The following is a 26,686-nucleotide window of genomic DNA, read 5'->3' on the forward strand; positions in this document are numbered from 1 at the left end:
TATTCTCGTTCAACATAAGCAGCCCCTGATGTAAATGCCTCTGTGGCAGTCATTTTTCTTTGGTCCAGGCCAATCCATGACAACTGAACTATTTCCCAAGTAAGTGTATAGATCAATATCATATGTGGTCACCTCTCAATAATCCACAGTAAGTAACAGAAAATATGAATAAATTAATTCACTGTGCTGGCTGAGTGCCACTGAGACGTCATCCTCACATTCCCTAGTGGAACGCATGCTCTGCTTACCTTGATGGCAGAGTATGGCTTGGCTCTCCTTTCTCCTACGACATGCTGTTGGGACCCTGGCCCTTTCAGCCCCCTGCGCCCCTTGAAGAATGTCAGCTTTTCATTGCAGATAATCACAAGTCTGCTGACCTTAATGTGCCAACGGTCATTCAACCACACAGAAAAGGTGTAGAATATAGTTTCGTAAGTGTTGTAAATTTCATCCAGAAAGTACAGGTTCTCATTCATATTCATGCCTGCCTGTTTGCTTTCCTTTTGAGTAAGTCCCATGTTATTGAGAAAAGAGGAAGGGAAATAATATTATTGCTATTAGCCGACTATGGTGTTACTGATGGGGGGGAAAATTGAAATTTGTAAAATTATGTGGGGAATACTTAATATTTCCACTTTTCCCCTTTAATCCAGATGATTGAAAGTTGACAGCAAACCAGTTTTAACATAACAAACCTCCTTTTGCACTGTAAGGATTGAGCAGATCCTGAATAACCAGAGATTGAAAGCCTTGGTCTTAGTTCTTCAAACTGTCATCCAACTTAGATGAAGACATAGAAGGCTGCATTATTTGCAAAAGTCCTAAAGATGATTAATACGATTACTGTAATATGGCAGAATAAGGACTGAATATTTTTTATATGCTACAAATCAAATACATATTCCATGGAAATCAGATTTAACTAGTGTACATAGGAGAGCCTACAGTTAAATTAAAAGAAGAAAAAGAGGAAGACAAAGTCGACTTAATAAGCCCCAGGAATGGGAGAGTACATTTGTGTGGAGAAGCTGAGGGGGTTGCAGGGGAGGTGAGCTCACATGGACCTGTGTGTGATGTGGTTGCTGGGGCTGTTGACCTAGCGTGGGTTTCTCCTGTGGAAACACAGTGGCAAGTGGTGATTCTACTCTGCTAGTTACATGGCATTGAAAGTATTTTGCATGGTTTATTTTAAGCGGGATATTGGCAATTTAGAAACACTGGACTAGGGTGTCTAGGATATGAAGAGTCTGAAGAACATCTTTGAAATGGAATAGTGAGAGACTAGGGATGTCTAGTTGGAGAGAAGAAGCCTCCGAAGTGTCTGAGAATGATCATCAAATATCTGAATGTTTATCTCATACACAAGGGGCTTTGTTTATTTTATGTTGCTCAAAGAAGAATAATTAGAAACAGTGGGTTGGGGTTGTGAGAAGGCAGTTTGGTTTAGATCAGTATTTCTCTCGCATTAGGGATGCAAGATATATATATTTTTTCATTTAAAAAATCTTGTTATTTTGAAATAGTTTTAGGCATACAGAAGGGTTGCAAAAACATAGTATAGAGTTCATATACATCCTTCACTTAAGCTTGTTAATGATCTTAGTATAGTTAGCAAGCCATGAAATTAATGTTGGTGTAGTACTGTTAACTATAGACCTTATTCCATTTTACCAGTTTTTCCACGAATATCCTTTTTCTGTTGCAAGATCTAACCCAGGATCCCACATTGCATTTAGTTGTTGTGTTTCCTTCCTCTCTTCCAATCTGTGACACTTTGACAGTCTTTTAGGACCTCGACACTTAGTGATTATTGGTTAGTTATTTTGTTGTCCCACATTTTCTTATGATTAGAGTCAGGGTGCGCATTTTTGGCATGAGTACTGCAGAAGTGATGTTGTGCCATCTTGGTACGTTGTACGGAGGAGGGTTCCTGGTATTGTGTCCCATTACTGCTGTTGTTAACCTTGTCACTTGATTACAATGGTTTTATCCACGGTAAAGTTACTATTTTTCTCTTTACAATTAATACGAATCTTGGGGAAGATAGTTTGAGGCTGTGCAAACATCCAGTTTCTCCTTAAACTTGCCTCCTGATTTTAGCATCTATTATTAGATCTTGCCCGCAATAATTTTTACTGTGGTATTTACTTAATGCATTTCCCTCTTTTATTTTGCGTTTGTTAATTAGAATTCAACTGTAAGGAAGTCCTGTCCCTTCTCACCTATTTATTTACTCAATTATTTTTGATATGGGTAAACTAATAGGCATTTACATTATTCTGTGCATTATCCATTGCTGTTTTTATTTATTTTATTGCTTAAATTATTCCAGCTTTGGTCAACAGGAAGTCCTTCAGGTGGATGCCTTTGTCTTTTTGACATGCCCTCGTTTTACAAGAACTTTCTGAGTTTTTGGCCTATAAAGTGTTTCAGGCTCATCTTGTATTTTCCCTGCTCTTTCCCTAAATCAGCGGCTTCCCATGGAGTCCCGATTCCTTTCATGGGAAAATGGTGTTTAGAAACCAATTTCTAGGTGCTAAGTATAATCTTGCTACTAGGATGCCACTGTCCTTAGTGGACACAGCTAGGATATATATACATGTGTATGTGTGTTTGTGTATGTGTATATCACCCGCACACACAGTAACCCACACATACACATCTTTATATATTTCTATATCTCTGTCTGGATATGTATTAAAAATTCTAATCCAACACCACTGGGTTCATCGTAGCCTCTCCCTTTTCTGTATTTGTAGCTTATTTCTTCAACAGTGAGAAACTTAGCTCTTATTATTTACAGTGTATTTACTTATTTATCCAATGCCAATAAAGTAATTTCAAAATTGCTAACCCTGTAATAAACACATTTACTAGCTAGAGTACAGCATTTCTATACAGTGCTTTTTGTCTTTATTTAGCGTTTGAGTTTCTAGTCAAAATAGTATTTTTTGTTTTTGTTTTTGAGACAGAGTCTCACTCTGTTGCACAGGTTGGAGTGCAGTGGTGCAATCTCGGCTCACTGCAACCTCCACCTCCCATGTTCAAGTGATTCTCCTGCCTCAGCCTCCCAAGTAGCTGGGACCACAGGTGCCTGCCACCGCGCCTGGGTAATTTTTTTTTTTTTTTGTATTTTTAGTAGAGATGGGGTTTTACCATATTGGCCAGGCTAGTCTCAAACTGCTGACCTTGTGATCTGCCCGCGTTGGACTCCCAAAGTGCTGGGATTGCAGGCATGAGCCACCACGCCTGGCCCCAAATAGTATTTTTTAAAGTTATTTGGGGTAGTTCTTTTCAGTGTGGCTATGTTACTTATTTGTAATGTAGTTAGTTCATTATTTTTGTATTCCACTTGGGTTCCCCTCCATGTCCTGGTTTACTTACATTTTTCCCTTACTTTTTGGCATGTGAAATGTTACTCTGGTGCTTCAATGCAGAGCTATACACTCCCTCTTCATTTCTGTTCCCATGCCACCCTGTTCCCCAACCCTTTCCTACCCACTCTCTATAGGAAAGCAGTCTCTTTCATTTCTCAAATATCCTTCCTGTATTTCTTTTGCAGAAATGAGCAGATAGTGTCCATTTTCTTATAACCTCTTCTTTCTTACACAAAGGATAGCATATTATAGATACTCTTTTGCACTTTGTTTTTTTCATTTAACAATATATTCTGGAAATCACTCTAGACCAGTTCATGGAAATCTTCCTCTTCCTCTTCTCAGTTGCATAGTACTTCATTGCTTGGATGTGCCATAGTTTATCCAACCACTCGCCAGTGTAGGGGCATTTAGGTTGTTTCCAATATATTGCACTATTGAATAACTCTGTGCAAATGTGTTTTTTTCCCACGTTGTTGGAGGTGTATGTTTAGGGTAGATTCTAGAGTTGTAATTGCTGGGTTAAAAAATGTGCATATAGCTTTGTAAGGTATTGCCAAATTTCCCTGCAGGAATTTGCATTCTCACTAGCAAAGCGGGAGGTGCCTGTTTTCCTGCAGCCTCACCAACAGGGGCTACACCACATTCTACAATTTTTGCCATTCTGATGATAAATGATATCTTGATGTTGTCTTAATTTGTATTTCTTTAAATATGAGTGCGTTTGAACACTTTTTTCATGTTTGAGGACCATTTTAATAGCTTTTGTAAATTGTTTATGTCTTCTCCATTTATCTTTCAGGTTTTTGGTCCTTTGTCGCTCAGCTTTTGTAATAGTTTCTTATATTCAGGTTATTCACCCTTTTTCTGTGGTATATGTTGCAAACATTTTTCTTCCCCTTTTATCAGTTATCTTTTGATATTGTTTAGGATTTTTTTGTTCGTTTGGCCTTACAGAAGTTTTTATTTTCATATAGTCAAACTTATCAATCTTGATTTTATTGCCTCTGTATTTCAAATCATAGTTAGAAAATCTTTCCCTACACCAAGATTAGAGAATTCACTCATATTTTCTCCTAGGAATTGCATAGTTCTTTATAATTAGATCTTTTGCATTCAGGTCCCTAATGCATCTGGTTTGGTTTTGTATGTGGTTGTATTAGTCTGTTTTCACGCTGCTGATAAAGACATACTGGAGACTGGGTAATTTATAAAGTAAAAGAAGTTTAATGGACTCAAAGTTCCGTGTGCCTGGGGAGGCCTCACAATCATTGCAGAAGGTGAAAGGCACGTCTTACGTGGCAGCAGGCATGAGAGAGAATGAGAACCAAGCAAAAGGGGAGCCCCTTATAAAAACATCAGATCTCGTGAGACTTATTCACTAACACGAAGACCGTATGGGGGAACCGTCCCCATGATTCAATTATCGCCCACTGTGTCCCTCCCACAACACGTGGGAATTATAGGAGCTACTATTCGAGATGAGATTGGGTAGGGACACAGCCAAACCATGTCATGGTGTGAGGTACAGATCTAAATTTCTTTTCTCCAAATGGCTCCAAGTTGTCCTGGCACCGTATATTAAAAAGTCCATCCTGCTGAGCACAGTGGCTCATGCCAGTAATCCCAGTACTTTGGGAGGCCGAGATGGGAGGATAGCTTGAGGCCAGGAGTGTGAGACCAGCCTGGTCAACATAGTGAGACTTCATCTCTAAAAAAAAAGAAAATTATATATGTATATATAAAAAGTCCATCCATATCACAGTGATTTGAAGCCAAACTTTCATATATATTTGGATTTATATCTGGACTTTTAATGCTACCACACTGGTCTGTTTATCTCCTTGTGTGCCACCGTGTTTAATTATGGAGTGTCTATGGCTTGTTTTCATATCCAGGAGTTGTTTTATTTTTTTGTTCAAGGTTTTCTTAGTTCTTCTTGCATATTTGTTTTTCATTGTGACCGTTAGTATCAACTAGTGTAACTCTATAAAATAGTTTACTGGGATTTTTACTGGGATTATATTGAATTTACAAATTAATTTTTAGGGAGAACTGTCATCTTTATAATGTTTGGTTATCCTATCCAAGAGTTGGGGATGTCTTTTCTCTTGTTCATATCTACTTTAGCGTCTTTCAAGAATGCCTTACATTCTCCTTGTATAGATTTTGTGCAGTTCTTGTTAAATTTGTTCCTAGATATTTAATCCTTGTTGCAATTTTTTTTTTTTTTTTTTTGAGACAGAGTCTCGCTGTGTCGCCCAGGCTGGAGTGCAGTGGCGCAGTCTCGGCTCACTGCAACCTCCACCTCCCAGGTTCACGCCATTCTCCTGCCTCAGCCTCCCAAGTAGCTGGGACTACAGGTGCCCGCCACCACGCCCGGCTAATTTTTTGTATTTTTAGTAGAGACAGGGTTTCACCATGTTAGCCAGGATGGTCTCGATCTCCTGATCTCGTGATCCACCCGCCTCAGCCTCCCAAAGTGCTGGGATTACAGGCGTGAGCCACTGCGCCCGGCCCTTATTGCAATTATTTTAAATGGAGTTTTCTCTGATTATTATTTTGTATTTGAAAGCTATTGATTTTTATATGTTAATTCTGTATTAGTGAATTCTTTTATTGTTTGAGTTAGTTTTATCGTTGATTCTCTGGGGGTTTCCAGATATATGTGGTTATCAACTGCAAATAGAAGTGGTTTTACTACTTTACTTCTTCTTATAATGCTGATTGATTTCTCTCGTCTCAATATATTGGGTAATACCTGTCATACAATGTTGAACAGAAATGGAGACAGTGAGCATCTTTGCCCTGTTCCTGACAGTAGTAGAAATGCTATTAGTTTTTCCCCATTTAGTAATGAATTAAGGAATGTGTATTCTATTAATTTAATAGTATAACCCTCAATTCCTGTTTTCTGTAACTTTTATCATAAATAGGTTTTAAATTTTGTTAAAGGATTTTTCAGAATCTATGGAGGTCATCACACTATTTCCTTATGTTTATTAATATAGTACATTATATTGAGAGTTTCCTAATATTTCGAATATCTTAGACTTCATTTCATATTTTTACATTGATATCGAGCAATTGATTGGTATGTAGTTGTATTTTCTTGTCCTTTCTGTCTGGTTTATCAGTGTTACATTTGCTTCATAAAAGGAGACAGTGTGCTAGAATCTTCTTCATAGAGCATTGGCATTACCTGGCCTTTGAAGGTTTGGGAGAATTCCCCTGGGAAACCGTCTGGTCCTGGGGCTTGTGGGTAGTTACTTAATAACTCTTCCTGTTTCTTCTGGGAAATCATCAGTTTAAGCTTTCTAACTCTAATGGGATCAGTTTTGGTAATCAGACTATCCTTAGGAAGTTATCAGTTACATCTACATTTTTCAAATTCATTTGCATAGAGGTCTGTGAAATATTCCCTTAAGATTTTTATAATTTCTTGTTTCATTGGTTATTTCCCCTGCGTCCTTTCTTATTTTCTATTTTTGTATTCACTCCTCCTTTTTCTCGAGTAACTTAACTAGTGGTTTGTCTACTTTTTTCCCTCCAAAAACCAGGATTTATATTTGTACATTAGATCTACTGTTTTTCTATTCTCTACCTCATTAATTTTATCTTATATATTCTTTTTTTCTCATTAATTTTAGCTTTTTCCTTCATTTTTTCTTTGTGTATTCTTTTGTTTTGCTTTCTTGTTCTTTTCCTAGTTTTTATGAGCTGGGAATTATTATTGTTATTATTTATTTTTTGAGACAGTCTCGCTGTGTTACCCAGGGTGGAGTGCAGTGGCATGATCTCAGCTCACTTCAGCCTCAGCCTTATGGGCTCAGTCTTCCTACCTCAGCCTCCTGAGTAGCTGGGACTACAGATGCACCACCATGCCTGGCTAATTTTTATATTTTTTGGTAGAGACAGGGTACCATGTTGCCCAGGTTGGTCTCAAACTCCTGGCCTCAAGCGATCTGCTTGCCTTAGCCTCCCAAAGTGCTGGGATTACAGGCATGAGCCACTGTGCCTGGCTGGGAATTATTAATTAATTTTCATTCTTTCATTTTTATTGATAAAAGTGTTAGTGCATTGAATTTTTCTCTGATTACTGCTTTAAATGTATTTAATGGATTCTGATATGTAGTGTTTTCATTGTAATTATTTTTTTTAAATTCTTTCCTCTCAGTTGGTGACCTAAGAAATAATAAGACTCTTAAATTTCCAGGTGGAAGTGCCTTTCCGTTTTTTTGTTTTTGTTAGTAATTGATAGTTTATTGCATTATAATCAGAAAGTATTGGTTATGTTTCTACCCTATAGAAATCATTGTTTTTTCCTTTAATGCCATCAGTTGTGACTGTGCTGTGGGTTCTTGAGAGGAATGTGTATACTCTATTGTCAGGGTACAGAGTTCAATATATATGTCCATAAGGTCAACCTTGGTTGATTATGTTGTTTAAATCTATCTCCTTGTTTTCTGTATACTTGCTCTGCCTTGTACTGAGAATGGTGTGTGACACCTCCTGTTATTAGTATGTTTCTAACTGTGTTTGCTCACATCTCCTGTAGTCTTTGTTTGATAAAGGTTATGGTTGTATTGTTTGGCTCATAGGTGTTCATGAGCATTATGTCTTCGCTATAAACTGTGGCTTTTAGCATTTAAAAAAAGTCCTTGGTTGTAGTTAACACTTTGGGGCTTATGTTCTATGTGATCTGCTCCTGCTCTCTTTTTGTTTTTATTTCTCTGTTATACCTTGGTCCATCCTTTTTATTTTTAGCCTTTCAGAATCACTTGATTTTAAGTGCGTCTGTATAGTTGGGTCTTGTTCTTTGAAAATTTTGGATGTAGAATGACTTGTATTTTCTAGTGATTATTTGTATTTAAACCGATTTAATATCCTTAGTTCCCGTTTTATTATTTAACCCTTTATTGTCCGATTTTCAGTTTTTTTCAGCATCAGTTAATACTCACCTATTGCTTATACAATAATGAACTATACAATAATGAGAATTCGCCTCTCTTCCTTTTCCCTCATCTCCCATTTTTAATGCATCATTTCTAGTCTGTCATAAGGTTTCTATATTATGTAAATGCATTAAGTGAAAAAAGTCCATTAAGAATATATTAAATAATAATAGTACGGATAATAAACACATTTTGCAAAAGTGATAAAGGTGGTTTGCAAGTGACTGCAGAGGTTGGGGAGATGCCAGTGTACCATGAAGTTTGTTCTGACATCGGGGCTGTCCAGCATCAGGGCCTCTTGAGCTGGCCGCCAGGGCTCCTGGGGTGGATTGCTGGCCGCCAGGGCTCCTGGGGTGGATTGCTGGCCGCCAGGGCTCCTGGGGTGGATTGCTGGCCGGCCAGGGCTCCTGGGGTGGATTGCTGGCCCTGGGCCAGGGCTCCTGGGGTGGATTGCTGGCCGCCAGGGCTCCTGGGGTGGATTGCTGGCCCTGGGCCAGGGTGGCCTCCATGACTGTTTACAGAGGTCCTCTTGCCTCTGAAACTCTGTGTCAGTTGCAACATTGTTACCCTAAAAATACACAAAGTCTTGGGACTTTCAAACTGAGTACTTTTTTTCTTTAGCGTTAGAGGATTCCTTTTGTAATTATTTTCTTTAGTTCACATAGTAGTAAAAACCAAAGGCTAACTTTCCCAAAGGTTATCAGTTATGGACTGTGTGTGCAACCCTTGAAATAAATAAAATTAATTTGCTCTTCAGTGCCAGTGAGACACAGAAGTAGTCACATGTGAATTATTCATATTGTATTAAGAAAGTATGTAATTTGATACTAAGCACAAGCATATAACTAGTTTCTGGAACAAAATTTATAGGTTTTGCACGTTTTCAATATCAATAAACCAGTCACCATAGTTTATTACAAGAGTTTCAGCCAAAATTATTTGAAATGACTATTTTAAATGTATAAAGCTAAGTAAATATCAGGCAATGCAAGAAATAATGAGGTTAAATGTAATGGATGATTGTTATTCTGAAGAGATAAAGTTTAAAGTCATCTCCTCAAATGCCCTATAAAGTTTTCCAGCTCCACAGGGCTCTGTACTTGCAGCTGAAGTTTTCTGAAAGCAAATTCAATTAGAGTGTTGCATGCTTTATGAGACCATCTAAAGTGAAAATTTGTTTGTTTCAGAAACGGGCATGCAGGAGATTAGAAGCCAGTGGGCATGAGCGTGGCTGCCACCAGGTGAATGCCTGTGCCCTGGCATCCTGGGGCCCAGAGGACCAGGAACCTTCATCAAGAGGCTGCCCCCCAGCACCGAGGCCAGAGAGTGGCCAGGGGAGGCTAAGTACAGGGGTATGTTCCCGTTCCCACCAAACTAGTTGTGAGCATGTTGAAATATTTTAATAGAAAGTGTAAATAATCATTGTTCTGATATATCTGCAACTGTGATTTGTTAACTAGATTTCTCAGAATGGTGGAAGGAGCTCAGCCCAGCCTTGCCCAAGATGTATTGCAGGGGAATCTGTAAGTGCATTAACCTTCTTGCTGTGACATAAAAGATAGACTTCTTCTTAAATATTAGATCCATAAAACAAAGTTAATAAAAACTGCAATTACGTTTCTGAAGAATGAGGAACATAAATAAAAAGGTGAAAATTGATTTAAGCTTTTCTTAGAATTCTATCGGTGTACAAACTAATTTGTGTCCAGCTTCAGATTGGAAATAGAAATTGCAAATACATTTAAAATTCCTTCTAAAAAACAGGGTTTAGGAAAGGGACTAGGCCACTGGATTTGGTTAAAATAGAGAATCATTTAAGGACATCTTGGAGAAAAGATCTTCCTCATTTAATTTTCCAAACAGCAATCAACATTGCTCTTTTCTTTTCCCTGTTTATGCTTTTCTTGCATGTTTCTATCATAAACTTCACATAAATCACAGATTTCAGAAGGAAATACAGTGTTCACACCATTAATTCAGAGTAAAGGGAGGTCAGAAACTGCCAGAGTCAGATTCTCAGTCTTACTTCTATTGGGCAGAATATCATAAAGTATATATTAGCATAATAATACCTTTGTTATTAATTTTGAACTTACTCCAAGAACAAGTTAATATGTCTTTGATAACCTCTATAATTCTTGGGTTTCTTTAATTTTACATTTGAAATCTTAATATTGCAATAAAATAGAATTATATTTAAATTCCACCTAGAAACCAGGAATTTGTGTGTGTGTGTATGTGTATTTCTGAGATTGCCCCCTAAAGATCTTTAGAGAAATGTATTGCTGTTTTTGATAAGCAAAAGATTGAGTCAATAAATTATGGAGATCCTCAATTGACATACTGTAAGCTACTGTGTTTTACAATGATAAGCACTGATTTTGTTTCAGACAAAGACCTAAAACCATGACAGCCATCACCATGTCTGATGACAGGGTGAACCTCTAGCTATCTGAAGTCCTTAGACAAATAGGAAAACAAAGTTTAGTATGAAACTCATTCCATGAAGGTATACTTTGCTACTTTTTGTACTCTCTTTAGAAAAATTTTCATAGGTTATGTTGCATTCTCTGGTGTAATTCCGAACAATGGTGTAATTCTGAACAATGGTGAAATGAAAGTTCCAGCAACTTGAATTTAGTATGCTTAGGTTGATTCATGTAGCTGTTAAACATACCCTAGAATACAAATGAATAATGCTTACTTTGAGAACTATGCCTCCATTGGGGTTGAATTCCTTGTTTGCCGATGACTGACCGGTGCCTTCTTTGTCCCCCATGGAATGTATCTTTCACATCCCCCCATCTGTTGGAAGCAAACACTTGGAATGTAGTACAGATTCTTATTGCTTTGAGAGCTTGTGTTCTGGCGTGAATGGCTTAAAGAAAAAAAAAATTTAGTTCAAGCAACTGATTGGATCATTTTGGCTAATATTCTGTTTGAACAACAGTACCTATTTGATTAGGGTTTTTCCTTTCTTTGTAATTCCCCAAGCCTGCCTCCGTTATGTTTCGTAGGAAATGAATCTATGAGCAGAAAACCTTCATTGATATGTAAATATCATTTTTTTTGTTAATACTCAATATTCTTTCATCTAAATTTCAGAAACTGACTTTAAAAAATCAGTTTCCTTTTATTTGTAGTTATTCTCAATAAAATTTCACCCAGGCTTGGGCGTTTTAATATTTACACCCACTATTTCTGAAAGTCTAATGTAAATAAAGATTGAAATGTGAATTTGAAAAGTCACACCTCTTGATATTTGAACAGACTGTAGCTGCATATATCTTCTTCTTCTAATAATATGGTTAGTTTCTCTCCTAAGCTTTTAAAATAATAAGACACTATTTTTGTATTATAAAACATCAAAAGGTTCAGTGTTAAATAAAAAGCAAATAGTATTTTTAGAAATGCAAGATCCCTGGGAGTCGTGCTTAACAATAAATCACCAATGGGGCACAATTCCAAATTTCAGAAGACTTTATTAAACTTGCAGTTCCATTCACAAATGCCTGCTTACACATGGGCCTGCCCACTCTCCCATGATGCCCATAGGCGGCTCAGAATGGTTCTCTTGGTCAGAGAGAAGCCAAGGTGATGTGAGGGGTAGTTTGTGTGGAATTCCTAATGGGAAACTTACATGTGATTCTCATGTATTTGGTGGCTTTTCTCCGGTAAGCTCCTTTGCATCCTGAATTCTCTAGTGTATTTTCGACCTTCGTAGGATGTCAGCTAATCTGATCTGTTCTGCTCTGAATTCTCAGTATAACCCCGTCTGAGCTTGGTGGTCCTTCTGTTCCTAAGCTTTTTGTTACGTTTATGATTGAATTGTTGCTCACACATACAGGGTTTTGACATTTCTCATATGCAAGGACTTCCTTGGTAGACCTCTTCAACCTCATTTTCCAAGTTTGCATTTCGGTCTATTTCTGTTGACCCCTTCTGGTGCATTGTAACCATTGTTAAAATGGTTACTATTTCAGGAGTGGCTGAGGTGGTTTCTTACAGTAATTACTGTGAGGGTTCACCTCCTGCTGCTGTACATTATTATTTAGGAGCGTCACCTCGTAGCCCTGAATCACCCTGCTCATGTTACTGATGATCGAAATGAATGTGGTGGGACCTGGTCTTGCAGCATCCAGGGCATCCGCTCCTGCCCAGGGTCGGGCTGCTTGCTCTCTCTGTCGTGCGCTGTCCGGGGCTGCAAGTCCCGCAGAGGATGATCGCCATGGCTAGGAGGCTTCCTTTCCTGCCACCAATGGCTCCCACGCTCGGCGGTCACCTGGGCTGCAGGCTTCTCCGTTCCCAGCTCCGCGCGGCTTGCGTGTGCACAGGCCACACGGTAACCAAGTGTAAAATGGAAATGAAGCTGCACCTTGCAAATTCAAAGCAATTAAATGAAACCTTAGGGGGATGCCAGAGGTCTCCAAAATAATGAAAAGAAGGTACGTGAAAAGGGGAGGAAGGCTTATAAGGCAGAAAACTGTAGAAAGGATTTAGGATATTGGTTGAGGGGAGATGTGATGATATTTCGTCAGCACCGTGTTTTCCTAGTGGTCTCTGGTCTCTGACGTTTTATAGCCTCTCAGTGCTGGAATCCTCTGGAGAAGGGGCCACCCTCAGATCTTATTGGGTCACCGGTCAGCCCGTTGCCTGTTTTTTTCTCAGCTCCGACCTCCTTTGTCTGCCCCTCCTCTGTGTTGTGGAGACTGTGTTTCCCAGACTCCTTTGCTTCTGCCTTCTGGGAGAATCCAGCCAACGTGAGGCATTGGTGGGACACAGGAATGTGGGGGAGAAGGAGGAAGAGGCCAGAGCATTTCTCTCTCTCTCTCTCTCAGCCCTCCCCCAGGACATAGCTCCTGCAGAGTAGTGCCTCTGGGCCCATCTCTTGCGAGGTCCACTTTCTTCTCCCTTTGTCCTCCTGGTGAGTGTTTGGCTCCTGTATTAGTCCATTTTCACATCACCATAAAGAACTACCTGGTGCTTGTAATTCCAGCTTGGGAGAATGAGGCAGGAAAATTGCTTGAACCTGGGAGGTGGAGGTTGCAGTGAGCCAAGATTGTGCCATTGCACTCCAGCCTGAGTGACAGAACGAGACTCCATCTCAAACACACACACACACACACACACACACACACACACACACACAAAAACTACCTGAAACTGGATAATTTATAAAGAAAAGAGATCTAGTTGACTCACAGTTCCACAGGCTGTACAGGAAGCATGGCTGGGAGGCCTCAGGAAACTTACAATCCTGGTGGAAGGTGAAGGGGAAGCAAGCATGCCTTACCATGGCAGCAGGAGAGAGAGAGAGAGAGAGAGCCAGAGGGGAAGTGCCATACACTTTCAAACAACCAGATCTCATGAGAACTCACTATCACGAGAACAGCAAGGAGAAGTCCGCCCCCATGATCCAGTCACCTCCCACCAGCTCCCCTCCAACACGTATGGAGTACAATTCCAGATCAACACGTATGGAGTACAATTCCAGATGGGATTTGGGTGGGGACACAAACCATATCAGCAACCCCGTTTGGCTCCTCATCTCTTCCATCATTTGTGTAGCCAAATCCTGTTACAGTCCCTCTGTTTGAAATACACCTAGATTGGGTTCTGTTTTCTTACCTGTGCTAATCAGCTAATGAATGGACAGATTCTCCTGGGGAGAAAAGTTGCTGTTTCTAACAGAGGTCTCTAGGCCTTTGTTGCCCCCTGTAAGGGCCCAGTCAGTAGTCCGCAATCTTGGCACTCCAGAGTGCTGGCAGGGTTGATCCTGGTGATAAGCCACATGAGTCCCGAGAGCCTGGACATGAAAGTTAAAAATACAGTCAGGCCCTTCAATGTTGCCCATCGCCAATGCTCCTTCGCTCCCTTTCATCTGTGGTTATTGGTTTTTATTGCTCAAACGGGTAGGGAGTTACCACTGAATAGCCAGCATGCAAAACATGGTGATTCCTGGTGCCTTGGAGCCTCCGCTCCCCACCTTGATTCTGGATACCAGCATTGTCATTAGCCTTATCTTTTTTTCTTTTTTTTTCATTGAGGGCAAATAGCAAAGGAGCAGTCTTAATAAGCCTCCGTATTATTCACTTTTTGACATTGATATCTATTGCCTGACAACATTTGTGTGTGTGTGGTATATATGGTGTGTGTGCATCTGTGTGTCTGTGTACGTATGTAGTGTGTGTGCATGTCTGTGTGTGTGGAGTCAGGCAATGTAGGAGTAGAAATTGAGGGCAGGGGAAGGGAGGTGTTTGGTCCAAACCCATTGTTTTGGTTCAGTTTTCCCTTGTAGGGACACCAGGAGGAGCCAAAGTATGATTATTCTGATTCTAAGTGGATGCATTTTTTCTTTGTATTTCTTTTTATCTCCAAATGGGTTACCTTTAAAGTATTTGTTTATTTTGTTTACACATCTGTACGTTATTGGTCATTGCTTTCTACATCTACATCATCTATAAATACTGCACTAGAATAGGAAGCCTGGGAACCCAGTGATCTCTGCCCTCCTCTGGTGCCTGCAGTGACGGCTGAGAACGCTGCCTGTGCTTGCTAGGGCGGGTCCGAGTGTCAAGCTGGGGACGGGACCGAAGATGGAAATGTAACGTTCTGACATCGATGAACAGAGATCGATGCGCAGTGCCCTGTTCTTTGTGTCCTGTCTCGGCCACAGCTGATAGCAAGCATCGTTGTCAGTCCTTTCTTCTTCTGTCCTGAGAGAAGAAAACACAATCATGGAGGGATCAGCGGAAACTTCACTGATCATTCTGTAAGAATCAAGTTGTGCTCCATGCATTTCTCCCCCCAGGTTTGTCAAAGATCCTGGAGTTCATTGGTCTAACTCTGTCAATTTACAGATAAGGAAAGTGGGGTCCCCAGGGGCTAAGCCATTGGGCTGGCACCGTGGTTGATGGGGAGGCAGGGGCCTGAGCACTCGGCTTGGAGCCCCCTCTGCTCTCTGCTTTTTTGGGCTGATCAGCGTGTTTGCAGTCAGGACGCCGGCATCACTCCCTGACACTGGCGGCCCAGCGTCAGGCTCGAACACCCTCTGAGAAGTGTGGCAGTGACAGTGCGGGTTTTTGTGGGCTTCATCCCCAGACACAGTGAGAAGCTCTTGGCTAAGACACAGAGCTGATTTACTCACACTGTGAGGGAATAAGCTGGGAACGGAAGAGTCTGGCTGTGTCAGTATAGCCAAACACAAATCCCAGAATAGACGGGTCTGAATAGACCGCTGACAAAATCTTCAGATTTAGCTTCTAGCAGTAGCTGACAGTGAGTACTTTCTCTGGAATATGGATATTGAAAAACTACCTTTAAAAAAATTTTTAACTGTTATTTAGGTCATTTTCTGCTGCCGAAGGAGCTGAGGGGCTTCAGATGACTAGAAGAAAAAAGAAAAAAGTTCAATTTGGACTTCCTACAAACATGTTAGCTAAAACCAACACAGATGTGTCCCCCTCCTGCTGCAGAGACTCAAGGTAGACTGGGATAAAAAACATGCAGCTGATCATGTAATAGGGAAGAGAGAAATCAAAAGTAGAGCTATTGGGACCAACACACTCTTCAGTGGCCGTTCCTGGGTCTGGGTACTTGTTGGGTTTGGTCCTAGAATGCACCCAGGTCTGGGAACTGGAATGCTCATGTCCAGAGATAGATGTGGTTTTGGCCTAACAGGTGTGGGAGCTAGAATTTGGATCCTTGCATTAAGTTTAGAGCCTGAAGATCTGATTATACCCTAAAAGGGGACGGGAAATTACAATACCAGGCCATGCATGGGTGTGGGTTCCAAGTTTATTTTATCTCAATCATATAGGAACCAAACATAGAAGCCCTGCCATAAGAACAGTTGCAGCCCATTGAAGTCCTGAAGGCCTCAGGTGGTGGCAGGTGTGGAACTGTCCTGTAGGCATGACTCCACCACCCAGTGTGTAGGAGATTTGGAGATAAAACAGCCCCCATGGAGGATAAGATCACAATAGAAAAATAAGCACATAAACAAATCTACCACCCTGGTGAGAAGAGGGGTCAGGAAATAAACAGTAGAATCAAAATCTCCAACAATCTGAAATAATTGAAGAACCTGAAGTTGGATATAAAGTACAAGCACAACTCATTTTATTGTACTTCACTTTATTGTGCTTTGAAGGTATTGTGGTTTTTACACATTGAAGATTTGTGGCAACCTTGCATTGAACAAGTCTGTTTGGTGCCATTATCCCAAAAGCATATCCTCATCTCATGCTTCTGTGTCAGCATTTTTAAACAACAAAGTATTTTTAAATTAAGGTATGTACATATTTTTAGGCAGAATGTTGTTGCACACTTAATAGACTACAAGCATATTGTAAACAAAACTTATATATGCACTGAGAAACCAAAAAATTTGTGTGACTCACTTTATTGCAGTGTTCTGCAACCAAGCCTGCCATGTCTCTGAGGTATCCTGTAGTTATTTTATAAAATGATTAAAGAAGAAATAGAGCCATAGTAAGAAAGGAAGACAGTTTGAAAAAAATATTGGAAGGTTTTTTTTAACAAAGAACTAAAAGTGCATGATATGTTCATTGAAGTTTTTTTAAAAAGTCATCAGATTAGACACAGTTAAAGACAGAATTAGTGAATTAGAAGATAGAGCTAGATAAATCCCCCAAGCATAGCAAGAGAGATAAAAAGATGGAAGGTATAAAAGTGTAATTAGGAGTCATAGAGGAAAGAATGAGAATGCCCATTAGGAAATCCAGAAGGAAGGACTTTAGAGAATGTTTGAGTAGAATAGTCGAAAAGATAATGGCTGAGAATTTTCCAGAACTGAAGAAAGGCATATGTGGTCAAACAATTTTGAAGTAGAATAACAAGCAAGGGAAATTATCCATCAGATATCAAGATATATTACAAAGCTGTGACCATTAAGACAATGTGTTAACTGGCCTAAGTGTAGACTAACCAATGAAATAAAATTTAGATCTTTAAATATGCATATATGGCAGTTTGAAGGCATTATAAATGAGATTTACATACACCTATAAATTGTGCCATGGCAATTAGTTATCCATGTATGAGGAAAGATAAAATTAGATCTCTGCCTCACACAAAATCAATTCTAGGAGGTGGGAGGTGGGGGTGGGAGTTAATAAGAACCTATATATCAAAAAAAAAACAAAAAAAAACCTTTGTTAGTAGAAAATATAGAATATGACGGCCAGGCGTGGTGGCTCATGCCTATAATCCCAGCACTTTGGGAGGCCAAGATGGGCAGATCACCTGAGGTTGGGAGTTCAAGACCAGCCTGACCAACATGGAGAAACTGCATCTCTACTACAAATACAAAATTAGCCAGGCATGGTGCATGCCTATAGTCCCACCTACTTGGGAGTCTGAGGCAGGAGAATCGCTTGAATCCAGGAGGCAGAGGTTGCGGTGAGCCGAGATTGTGCCATCGCACTCCAGCCTGGGCAACAAGAGTGAAACTCTGTCTCAAAAAAAAATATATATATATATATAGAATATAACTGCATATATTAAGACATGCTACATATCAGAATTCTTTCATCATTGTCTAAGAAAAGCTTTTTGCAGGAAAGATATTTACAGTGCACAAAATATAAAGATGGGTATCTTGAATAAATATGCAAATCAGTCCAGTAAATAAATGGGCAAAGTATATGACCTGGCAGTTCAGAGAAGAGGAAACTCAAAATAGCCAATAAATATAAATAGGTGTTCAACCTCATTAGTAATTTAAGGGCTTGCAAATTAAACCATCAAATTAGCAAAAATAAAAATGGTGCTATAAGTGTGGGTGAGGTTGTAGAGTGAAAAGATGTGTTCACTTCCTCAGAAGCCATGTAAATGGGTAAAGCGTATGGTGGGCATTTCTGGTGAGCTAGAAGATATGGTCCTAGGTGTATACCCTAGTAGATGCCAAGGAAGTGTATACAAAATATTTGTTGTATTTGGGAGGCTGAGGCGGGAGATCACTTAAGGTCAGGAGTTTGAGACCAGCCTGGCCAATATGGTGAAACCTCATCTCTACTAAAAATACAAAAAACATTAGCTAGGCATGGTGGCGTATGCCTGTAGTCCCAGCTACTTGGGAGGCTGAGGCAAGAGAATCACTTCAGCTTGTGAGGTGGAGGTTGCAGTGAGCCAAGATCCCGCCACTGCACTCCAGCCTGGGTGACAGAGCAAGACTCTGTCTCAAAGCAAAACAAAACAAAATATTTGTTGTAGCACTGTTAGTGTAAGAAAAGTCAGAAACAACCTAAATGTTCATCAATAGAATGGATAAATGAATTGCAATATATTTACTCAATGAAATAGAGAGCAGTGAAAATGGATCAAGTAGAGAAAAAAGGAAATTATAGAAGGATCTATGTAGAATGACACTATCTAGATACAATTTTAAGCATGGGAAACATTGACATATATCTACTAAAGGAATAAAAACATTTGTGAGAGTGGTAAACAACTTCAAAACAAGGGAGTTATTTCTACTGAGTGGAAGGGCTCAGGGTGCAGTGTTTTGGTGATATCTAATGTTTTATCTCCTAAGTTTTGTGATGGTTCATGAATGTTTGTTATGTTGTCGTCTGTACCTTTTTTTGTATGTCTGAAGAATCACAGTGAGTCTTGGGCGTGGTGTATCCACACATAAATAGGTCATCATGACATTGGAGGACATCAAAGGCAGAGAAACATCTGTAGAGCTGCTAGAGAGAAATGACTGGCTAAGCATGAAGGGATGATAATTTGACAACAGATCTCTCGTTAGTAGCAATAGATGCCAGAAGAGCTTGGAATGCATCTTTGAGCTTCTAAGGGGACTGCACTGTGACATGCATGTGGACAGGCTGCACCAGGTCTGGGGCTGCGATGGCCACTGCAGTGGGGTTCCTCTCCCCACCCCAGAAAATTCAGTTACCAAAACTGACTCAAGAACAGAGAACAGAATCAGATCAGTAACAATGGAAGGATCTGGGAAGGTTATCAAAAAGCTCCCATCACAGGGATTTTACAGATTTTAAAAACCCTGTATGAAAGAACACATGGATGATTTAACATTAGAAAAACGACTACATTGTCTGATCAAAAGGAAAAAAGAGATCATCTATTAGATGCAGAAACAGCATACAGTCAGATGCTAATCCCATTCATGATATATATTTAAAAACTCCACAAACCAGAAATAGAAGGCTTTCTTCTGGTAAAAACTAAGGACGTGATACTTAGTGGAAGGATCTGTGTTGAAGAGAAAAGGACGAGAATGCTATTAGCACTTCTGCTCGGTATGCTAGGGCTCCTAGCTGGCATAATGCGATAAGAACAAAAAGAAACAATGGACATAAGAATTGGAAAGAGAAAAATCTAAATCGTTATTTCCAGATGGTATAATTATCTACATAGAATACCCAAGGCTGACCACAGTGACTCATGCTTATAATCCCAGCACTTTGGGAGGCTGAGACAGGAGCATTGCCTGAGCCCAGTAGTTGGAGGCTGCAGTGAGCTATGATTATGCCACTGTACTCCATCCCAGGCGGCAGGGTGAGACCCCATCTCTTAAAAAAAAAATTTCCAGAAAATCTGCAGATAGACTACTAGAACTAATATCCAGCAAGGTTGTTGAATATAAGATAAACACACAAAAATAGATAGACTCTTATTTACTGGTAACAGTCAGAAGAACAAAACTCCATTCACAGGGTTGCAGCGTGAGGATGTAAGTTACTATCTAGTGTTCTGTATTTCATCCTGAAGGACTCCCTTCAGCATTTCTTGTAAGGCAAGTCTTCTAGCGACAGATTTTCTGTTTTTGTTTATCTGGGGATGTCTTAATTTCTCTATCATTATAATTTCAATGTCGTTTGGTTTTGCTGGATATTGAGGAAAGGTGTGTGTGGCCACATGGTTTTGAAGTAGAGTAACAGGTGCTGACAGTCTTTCTTCTGGCACTTGGAATATGTCATCTCGCTGCCTCTCACTCCATGATGTCTAATGAGAAATCAGCTGTTAGTATCACTGAGGCTCACTTGCATGTGGTATGTCGCTTCTCCCTTTCTGTGTTCAAGATTCTTTGGTTCTAGATCATTTTATTATGATGTGTTGAGGTGTGGATCCCTTTGGGTTCATGCTAGTGGAAGTTAATTGAGTTTCTTGTATATATAATGTTTTCAAATCAAATCTGCAAAGTCTTTGGCCATTATTTTAAAAATATTCTTTCTGCCCTTTCTCTGTGTCCTTTTCCTCTGAGACTCCTGCTTACAGGTGTGTTGGGACACCTGATGGTGCTGCACAGGTGTCTTCGAAGCTCTGTTCATTTTCCTTCGCCTTTTTTTTTTTTCTATTCCTCAAACTGGATAATCTCAATTGATTTCATGTTCACTGGTTCTTTCTTCTGCTTGCTTAAATCTGCTGTTGAGCCCCTTTAATGAATTTTTAATTTCACTTGTACTTCTAAACTGTAGAACTTCTGTTTAGTTTATATGTATAAAATTATCTCTTTATTGATAATTATCTATTTGGTGAGACATCATTCTGCTTTTCTTTAATTCTTAATCATGATCTTTTTTTTTTTTGAGATGGAGTTTTGCTCTTGTTGCCCAGGCTGGAGTACATGATCTCAGCTCACTGCAACCTCCGCTTCCCAGGTTCAAGCGATTCTCCTGCCTCAGCCACCCAAGTAGTTGGGATTACAGGTGTGCGCCACCACGCCTTGCTACTTTTGTATTTTTAGTAGAGATGGGGTTTTACCGTGTTGATCAGGCTGGTCTCAAACTCCTGACCTCAAGTGATCCACCCACCTTGGCCTCCCAAAGTGCTGGGATTACAGGCGAGAGCCACCGTGCCCGGCCATGACCTTCTTTAGTTTTTTGACCATATTTAAAATGGCTGAGGTGAAGTCTCTGTCTGGTAAGTTCATGTCTGGGCTTTGTGTTCTGTTTGCCCTTCCGGGTCAGATCCACTGCCCACCTTTCCCGGCATCTAAGCAGGAGGCCAGCCTGCGTGGCTTACATCCAGGGGTTGCCTGGGCTCTCCCACTTCCCTTTGGCCTCAGCCACTAGGGGGATTTGGGGCAGGCAACAGGAGGCTGGAGAACGAGGGCAGGGTATGTGGCCATGTCCCCTGGCCAATGTCACTCAGCAGCATGTGTCACCTCCTCCTTCCAGGTTCTGGTAGCCGCTGCTGCCCTTTATCCCTTGGGTCTGGACCCTGCACTGTCCCTCGCAGCTCCCAGGACAACTTTGTGACAAATCCTTTTGTAATAACCCCTTTGTGAGGTCTCCTGTTTGCCCATATATCTGTTTCCTGTTGGGGCTATGACTGGTACAGAAGGGTGCACGCCCACTTTCAAGTGTTGACGCCTCCAAGAAGAAAGGGAGGAAGATGAGGCAAGGGTGTGACAGGTGTCCATCGGCACAGGGCGCAGCAGGTGCTCTAAAGACATTTCGTCATACAAAGATGCATGCGGGCAAAGACAGATGATTGTTTTAGAGGTCCGAGCTTTTACTTTAGGCCTCTGAAGAATTCTCTTGAGAAGGGACAGTGTTTTGTGGCAGTCAAGATGAATATGCTGTTAAAGGAAGAAAAAGTGACTCCTCTGGCAGATGGTAATGGCAGGAATCATCAACATCTTTAACCCACAGAGGGCTACTGTCATTCTGTCACACAGGTACTCGGGGAGAAGCAGAGAGCTAGCCACAGCCAGGGCTCTGCCCATTAAGGAAAAATGGCTTCAGCAAAAAGGGAAGGGGATGCGGGGTGCAGTTCTCTCCTCCCCCAGTCTACAGGGATGACTTGCAGCTAGATGTACCGGAGGTGAAGGCATCAATCTGCGTGTTTCACGTGATGGTCGCAGATGGAGTGAGGTGTGTCCCTGTTGGCCCTGCTGTCCTTGCTGGCTCCACAGACAGCTCATGGAGAGCCCAGCGAGGAAGGCTTCCAGAAAGGAAAGGGGGACGTTTTGAGGGAGTTCATGAGTGGTGGTAAACCCCGCAAAGAAGCCGTTGCTGTGAGAGATGAAAGAAGGGCTGAGGCCACACACGTGTGCCCTAGGGGTGTGGAGGAGAAGGCGCTGGGCAGCGGATGCAGCCAGAAGCAGCCGGCCCCGGGCCCTTTTCATCCCAGGGTTAGAAGAAAATGAAAACTCCCTCTTCACAAACATCGTTCTCTTGCTCCGTGGAATTGTGTTTTACCAAAAGTGGAAAAGGGTTTCTCATTATTGCTGATCAAATCACTTTTCAAGCCTGACCAAACAGGAGGCAAGGCATTTTAATTGTCCACAGTAAGTAAGACTCACAGTCTCGGCACAATGAGCCTGACGCTTCTCATCAGACCTGCCTCTGGTGGCTGGTGTGGGCCATCTGTGAGTCCCAGAGTCCAAGGGCTTGAGGTCCCACTGGCCCAGCCCCGGTCTAGATTGGGGTCAGTACGAGGCTTCTCTTTGGGTGTTACTGGGGGCTGCTTGCTTTGAGAGAGACAGAGACAAACTGGGACATGTCAAGAAGAGAGAGTTGAATGATGCGGGGGCTTGAGATCACACCCGGGCAAAAGGTCTAAAGAGCAATTTCTAAAGGTTCCTTTGTGCCTAAGATTCTGGGTCTTGGCCAGCTGCGTTGGCTCACACCTGTAATCCCAAGACTTTGGGAGGCTGAGGCGAGTGGATCGCCTGAGGCCAGGAGTTCTAGACCAGCCTGGACAATATGTTGAAACCCTGTCTCTACCAAAAAAAAAAAAAGAAAAATTAGCCAGGTGTGGCGGCAAGCACCTGTAGTCCCAGCTACTCAGGAGGCTGAGATGGGAGGATCTCTTGAGCCCAGGAGGCTGAGGCTGCAGTGCACCATCATTGTGACACTGCACTCCAGCCTGGGTGACAGAGCCAGACCCTATCTCAAAAAAAAAAAAAAAAAAAAATTCTGGGTCTCAGTCCTCAAATTGATGTGGCTCTTCGTACCCAAGTTTTATCCTTTCTGTCTCAAACATGTCTTCCAGATATACCCCTCCTTGAACAGAGCAGGGAAGGATGCATCAGGAGAAAGTCACCTCAGTGAATAGCTTTTTTTTAAAAAAAAAATCATTGTGTTTTTCAAGTTATGTGGTTGGTGATGATGAAATGAATTAAACAGCATTTCCCTGCAGTCCCCCCATCTCTCCCCTAAGAGAGGCCCACTGTCTCCTGGGCCTGCACACCCCACAGCACCTCCATCTGAGCCTCCCAGGCTTCCGCTGACTGCCACTTCAGTGCACAGCCCAGAGCCACGATTCGCCAGCTGGGTTCCTGTGCTCAGAGTCTCCCAACAGAACAGGTTCTTGTCCAAAGAAGTTCAGGAAATGCTACATATTTCCCCTACCTCTTAGAGATTTGACGTCCATTAGACTATGAAAGACCTCGAGAATTGCGTGAAGAAACTTGTTTCCAAACTGTCCTTTTGTAAAGGGATACCTGCTATACATGTGATTCCGGCAATGTTCTGGGAAGCGCAGGCCTGTTGAGTAAAGGCAGCACCTGTATTCACCTTGGCATCCAGGGCCCTTCGAATCTCAGTGCTGCTTGACCTCCCAGACAGCGGCTCCATCCCTGCCATGTGGGCCACAAGCCCCTGCTCCAGCCGCCACAGCTTCTCCGATCCTGGAACAGTCTGACCTTGTGCTGTTCTTACTGCTTGGGGTATACCTTCCCACCTCCAAAGATTCTCTTGCTCCTTCGTGGCCCATCCGAGATTCCTCTCTGGTGTGAAGCCTTCTTCAGGCCCCTCCCCAGGTAGGGTCACGTGCTGTCCTCCCTGGCTCCTGTAGCATTTCATTCTGATCACTCGAAGGAGCCATCAGTATCTCACGTCAGTACTCTGCTGTCTGATAGTCTCTCCAGGCAAGTCCAGAGTCTCTCCTGTCTGGTCCCTGTGGGTCAGGGCAGCCCCTGCCTTCCAGGAAGCAGGGACATCATCAAGGACTGGACTGCTTTGTCCCCCCACTGCCCAGCCTACTCCACCCTTCCTGGGCTGCGGCCAGATCAGGAGCCTGTTGCCCTGATGGTGGAGTCCTTGCAGGACAGGGAGGCTGTGCCCGTCTCTGCCTGTGGGCCAGAGTGCCGTGCTGCTATGTGCCAGGATATGTGGCCAAGTGTGACAGAGATTCCTAGATGCTGACGAGCCTCTCATTGCACAGTGGCACACTGTCTGGCCAACAGTCTATCCCCAGCCATCTGGTTCTCCCAGTTACTTCTGCGGGTGAAGGTGAGGAGATGAGAGGCCTGCTCCAGGAGATGGGTGGGGGGCTGGAGGGGCCCTGGTGGGGATTGCCGTGAGCCTCTGTTACTCCCAGATGTCCCTGGTGACAGGAGCCACTTTTGTGTTGCTTTTGTGCTGAATCCTGATTCAATATTTAAACATTTTTTAAAAATTTATTTTATGAATATATGAATAGTATTTTCATTCTCTTGCTATTCCTCAAAGTACTATAGGAAAGAAGGGAAGTAACATTTATTGAAAGTGTTCTGTGTACCAGTCACTGTTGGAAATGCTTTAAATATCTTAATTATAAGTAATATATATTAATATGTCTATAAACAGATACCTCAGGAATTAAGATATCACTTATAAGTAGTCATTTTAAATGTAGTGCTTTGTGTTGGCAAATGTATAGCCAAGGTGTATTAATTTGGTCAAGGTAAATTAATTCCCACAATGTGCTATTTTATCTTTGTAGGGACATTTTAACCATACCAAGAATCATTAGAAGATGCAAGCTGGAAAAAAGAAGTTCCCAGTTTTGGTTTGGAACCCTTCATGTTCCAGCAAATGTGAATCTCCTACAGATGGGTTTGGGGATTTACCTGTTCAAATAGCAGCCCGGTGTCTTCTGTGGATCGGGGGAGGTTTGTCTGTCCTTTCATTCCAGTAAATCCACCATCCTCTGCACGAGAGCCAGGAGAATCCACGTCGCTTCAAAAGAGCCCCCAAATCATTACTACATACTACGGCCTCCTTTCGAATGTTCCTGGTTGAGAGGGAGATCAATTGCATTATTTACAAGTCAAAAAGTTTTGTATCAAACTTCCTATGAGCTTGGGCACTCACGGCCTATGGAGGCCCACCCAGACGCAGCCCCGCCATCATGCTTTTTCATTGTTTTGTGGATGTACCCAGGGCTATTTACACACTCTTTCATTAAAAGGCTTATTTTTATATTTAAAATGTTCTAATCTTGGAGTGAATTTTATTAAATGCTAGTGTCCAATCTGTTCCCCAACTGAAGTTATCAGAGACAGAATCCCTGTGAGTGGAAATTACTCATTTTCTCTTGGGTTTTCAATGTATCATCTGACTGTGAGGCTGGCATTTTCTCTGGGTTTGAAAGCTTCCTGAGCTGTTCTGTTTGTAAGCTCCTGTCCGCATCACGTTATCTGCAGGGAACGTGCTCCCTCCAGGGAGTGTCCTCGGCACTGATGTGGGAAGAGCCCCTTCTATAAGTCATCATGGGGTTCGGTCATGGGGAGAGTTCCCTACGGCAAAGATGGAGCAGAGGAAGACAAGGTGTTGAAACCAGTACAGCGCCACCTGGGATATGGATGATCCGGAATTACAGGACACTTCTTCATTAACCCTGGGTAAGATCCCAGAGCTGTGACTCGATCAAAAAATGCCAGTTCGTGCCAAACAACCAAAGCTGGGAGAGAGGGAGAAGGTGTTGGTGTTCGTGGCTTTACGAAAGATTTTTACGAAGAGCTTTAGTTTGTTCTCTTTTCAAAATGAGATACACATCTAATTTTTATGGGAAAAAAAGAAAACTCTTAGATTCACAGCATGTTCTTTTTTGTGTGTAAACTCTTCCTTCTCACCCTCACTCATGGAGAGAGCAGGTGTCCACGCGGCATTGGGTGGGTGTTTTGTAGCTGATGTGGCACGTCCCTCCAGCTGTTCATACGAAGCTGGCTTTTGTAGAGAACAGTCCCCGGGCATCCTCCTGCCCCAAGGAAAACGCCCCCGCTTCAGAGTCAGACAGACGTGAGTTCCCATCTCACCTCCACCAGCCATCTCCATGTGACCTTGATGAGTCCTTGGACTTCTTGGAGCCTCTGGTTCCCATCTGTGTGGTAGGGAGGTCGCCCTCGGGGTTTGCTCTTAGCCCACAGTGCGAGTCCTTGGTGTCTGTGCCCTCTTTCCCTGTGCACAGCCCCTTCAGCCCAAAGCAGGTCTTCTGTTCTGGAAAAGCAAAGCTCACAAAACATGATGACCCAGGTGACAAGGACGAAAGGGATGAGGTGTAACTGGCTGGAATGTGGGTGTATTAGGGTTCTCTAGAGGGACAGAATAGGATAGGTGTATATGTGAAGGGGAGTTTATTAAGGAGTAT

The 26,686-nt window shown here is 41.8% G+C and overlaps 1 protein-coding gene across 1 annotated transcript in view; it reads left to right on the plus strand.

Annotated features, from left to right (window-relative positions):
- The window catches only part of CUNH10orf143 (chromosome unknown C10orf143 homolog), a 44,162-nt gene extending 18,571 nt beyond the window's left edge, over positions 1-25,591 (plus strand). The window contains exons 2-4 of the mRNA XM_032175014.2: positions 9,520-9,684; positions 9,793-9,855; positions 25,040-25,591. Of these exons, the coding sequence (XP_032030905.1) occupies positions 9,520-9,684; positions 9,793-9,855; positions 25,040-25,069 (258 nt within the window). The 3' untranslated portion in view covers positions 25,070-25,591. The remainder of the gene's footprint in view (positions 1-9,519; positions 9,685-9,792; positions 9,856-25,039) is intronic.
- The last annotated feature ends 1,095 nt before the right edge of the window (positions 25,592-26,686 follow it).

This window comes from Hylobates moloch, unplaced genomic scaffold (genome assembly GCF_009828535.3).
Source record: "Hylobates moloch isolate HMO894 unplaced genomic scaffold, HMol_V3 SCAFFOLD_3, whole genome shotgun sequence".
Lineage (NCBI taxonomy): Eukaryota > Metazoa > Chordata > Mammalia > Primates > Hylobatidae > Hylobates > Hylobates moloch.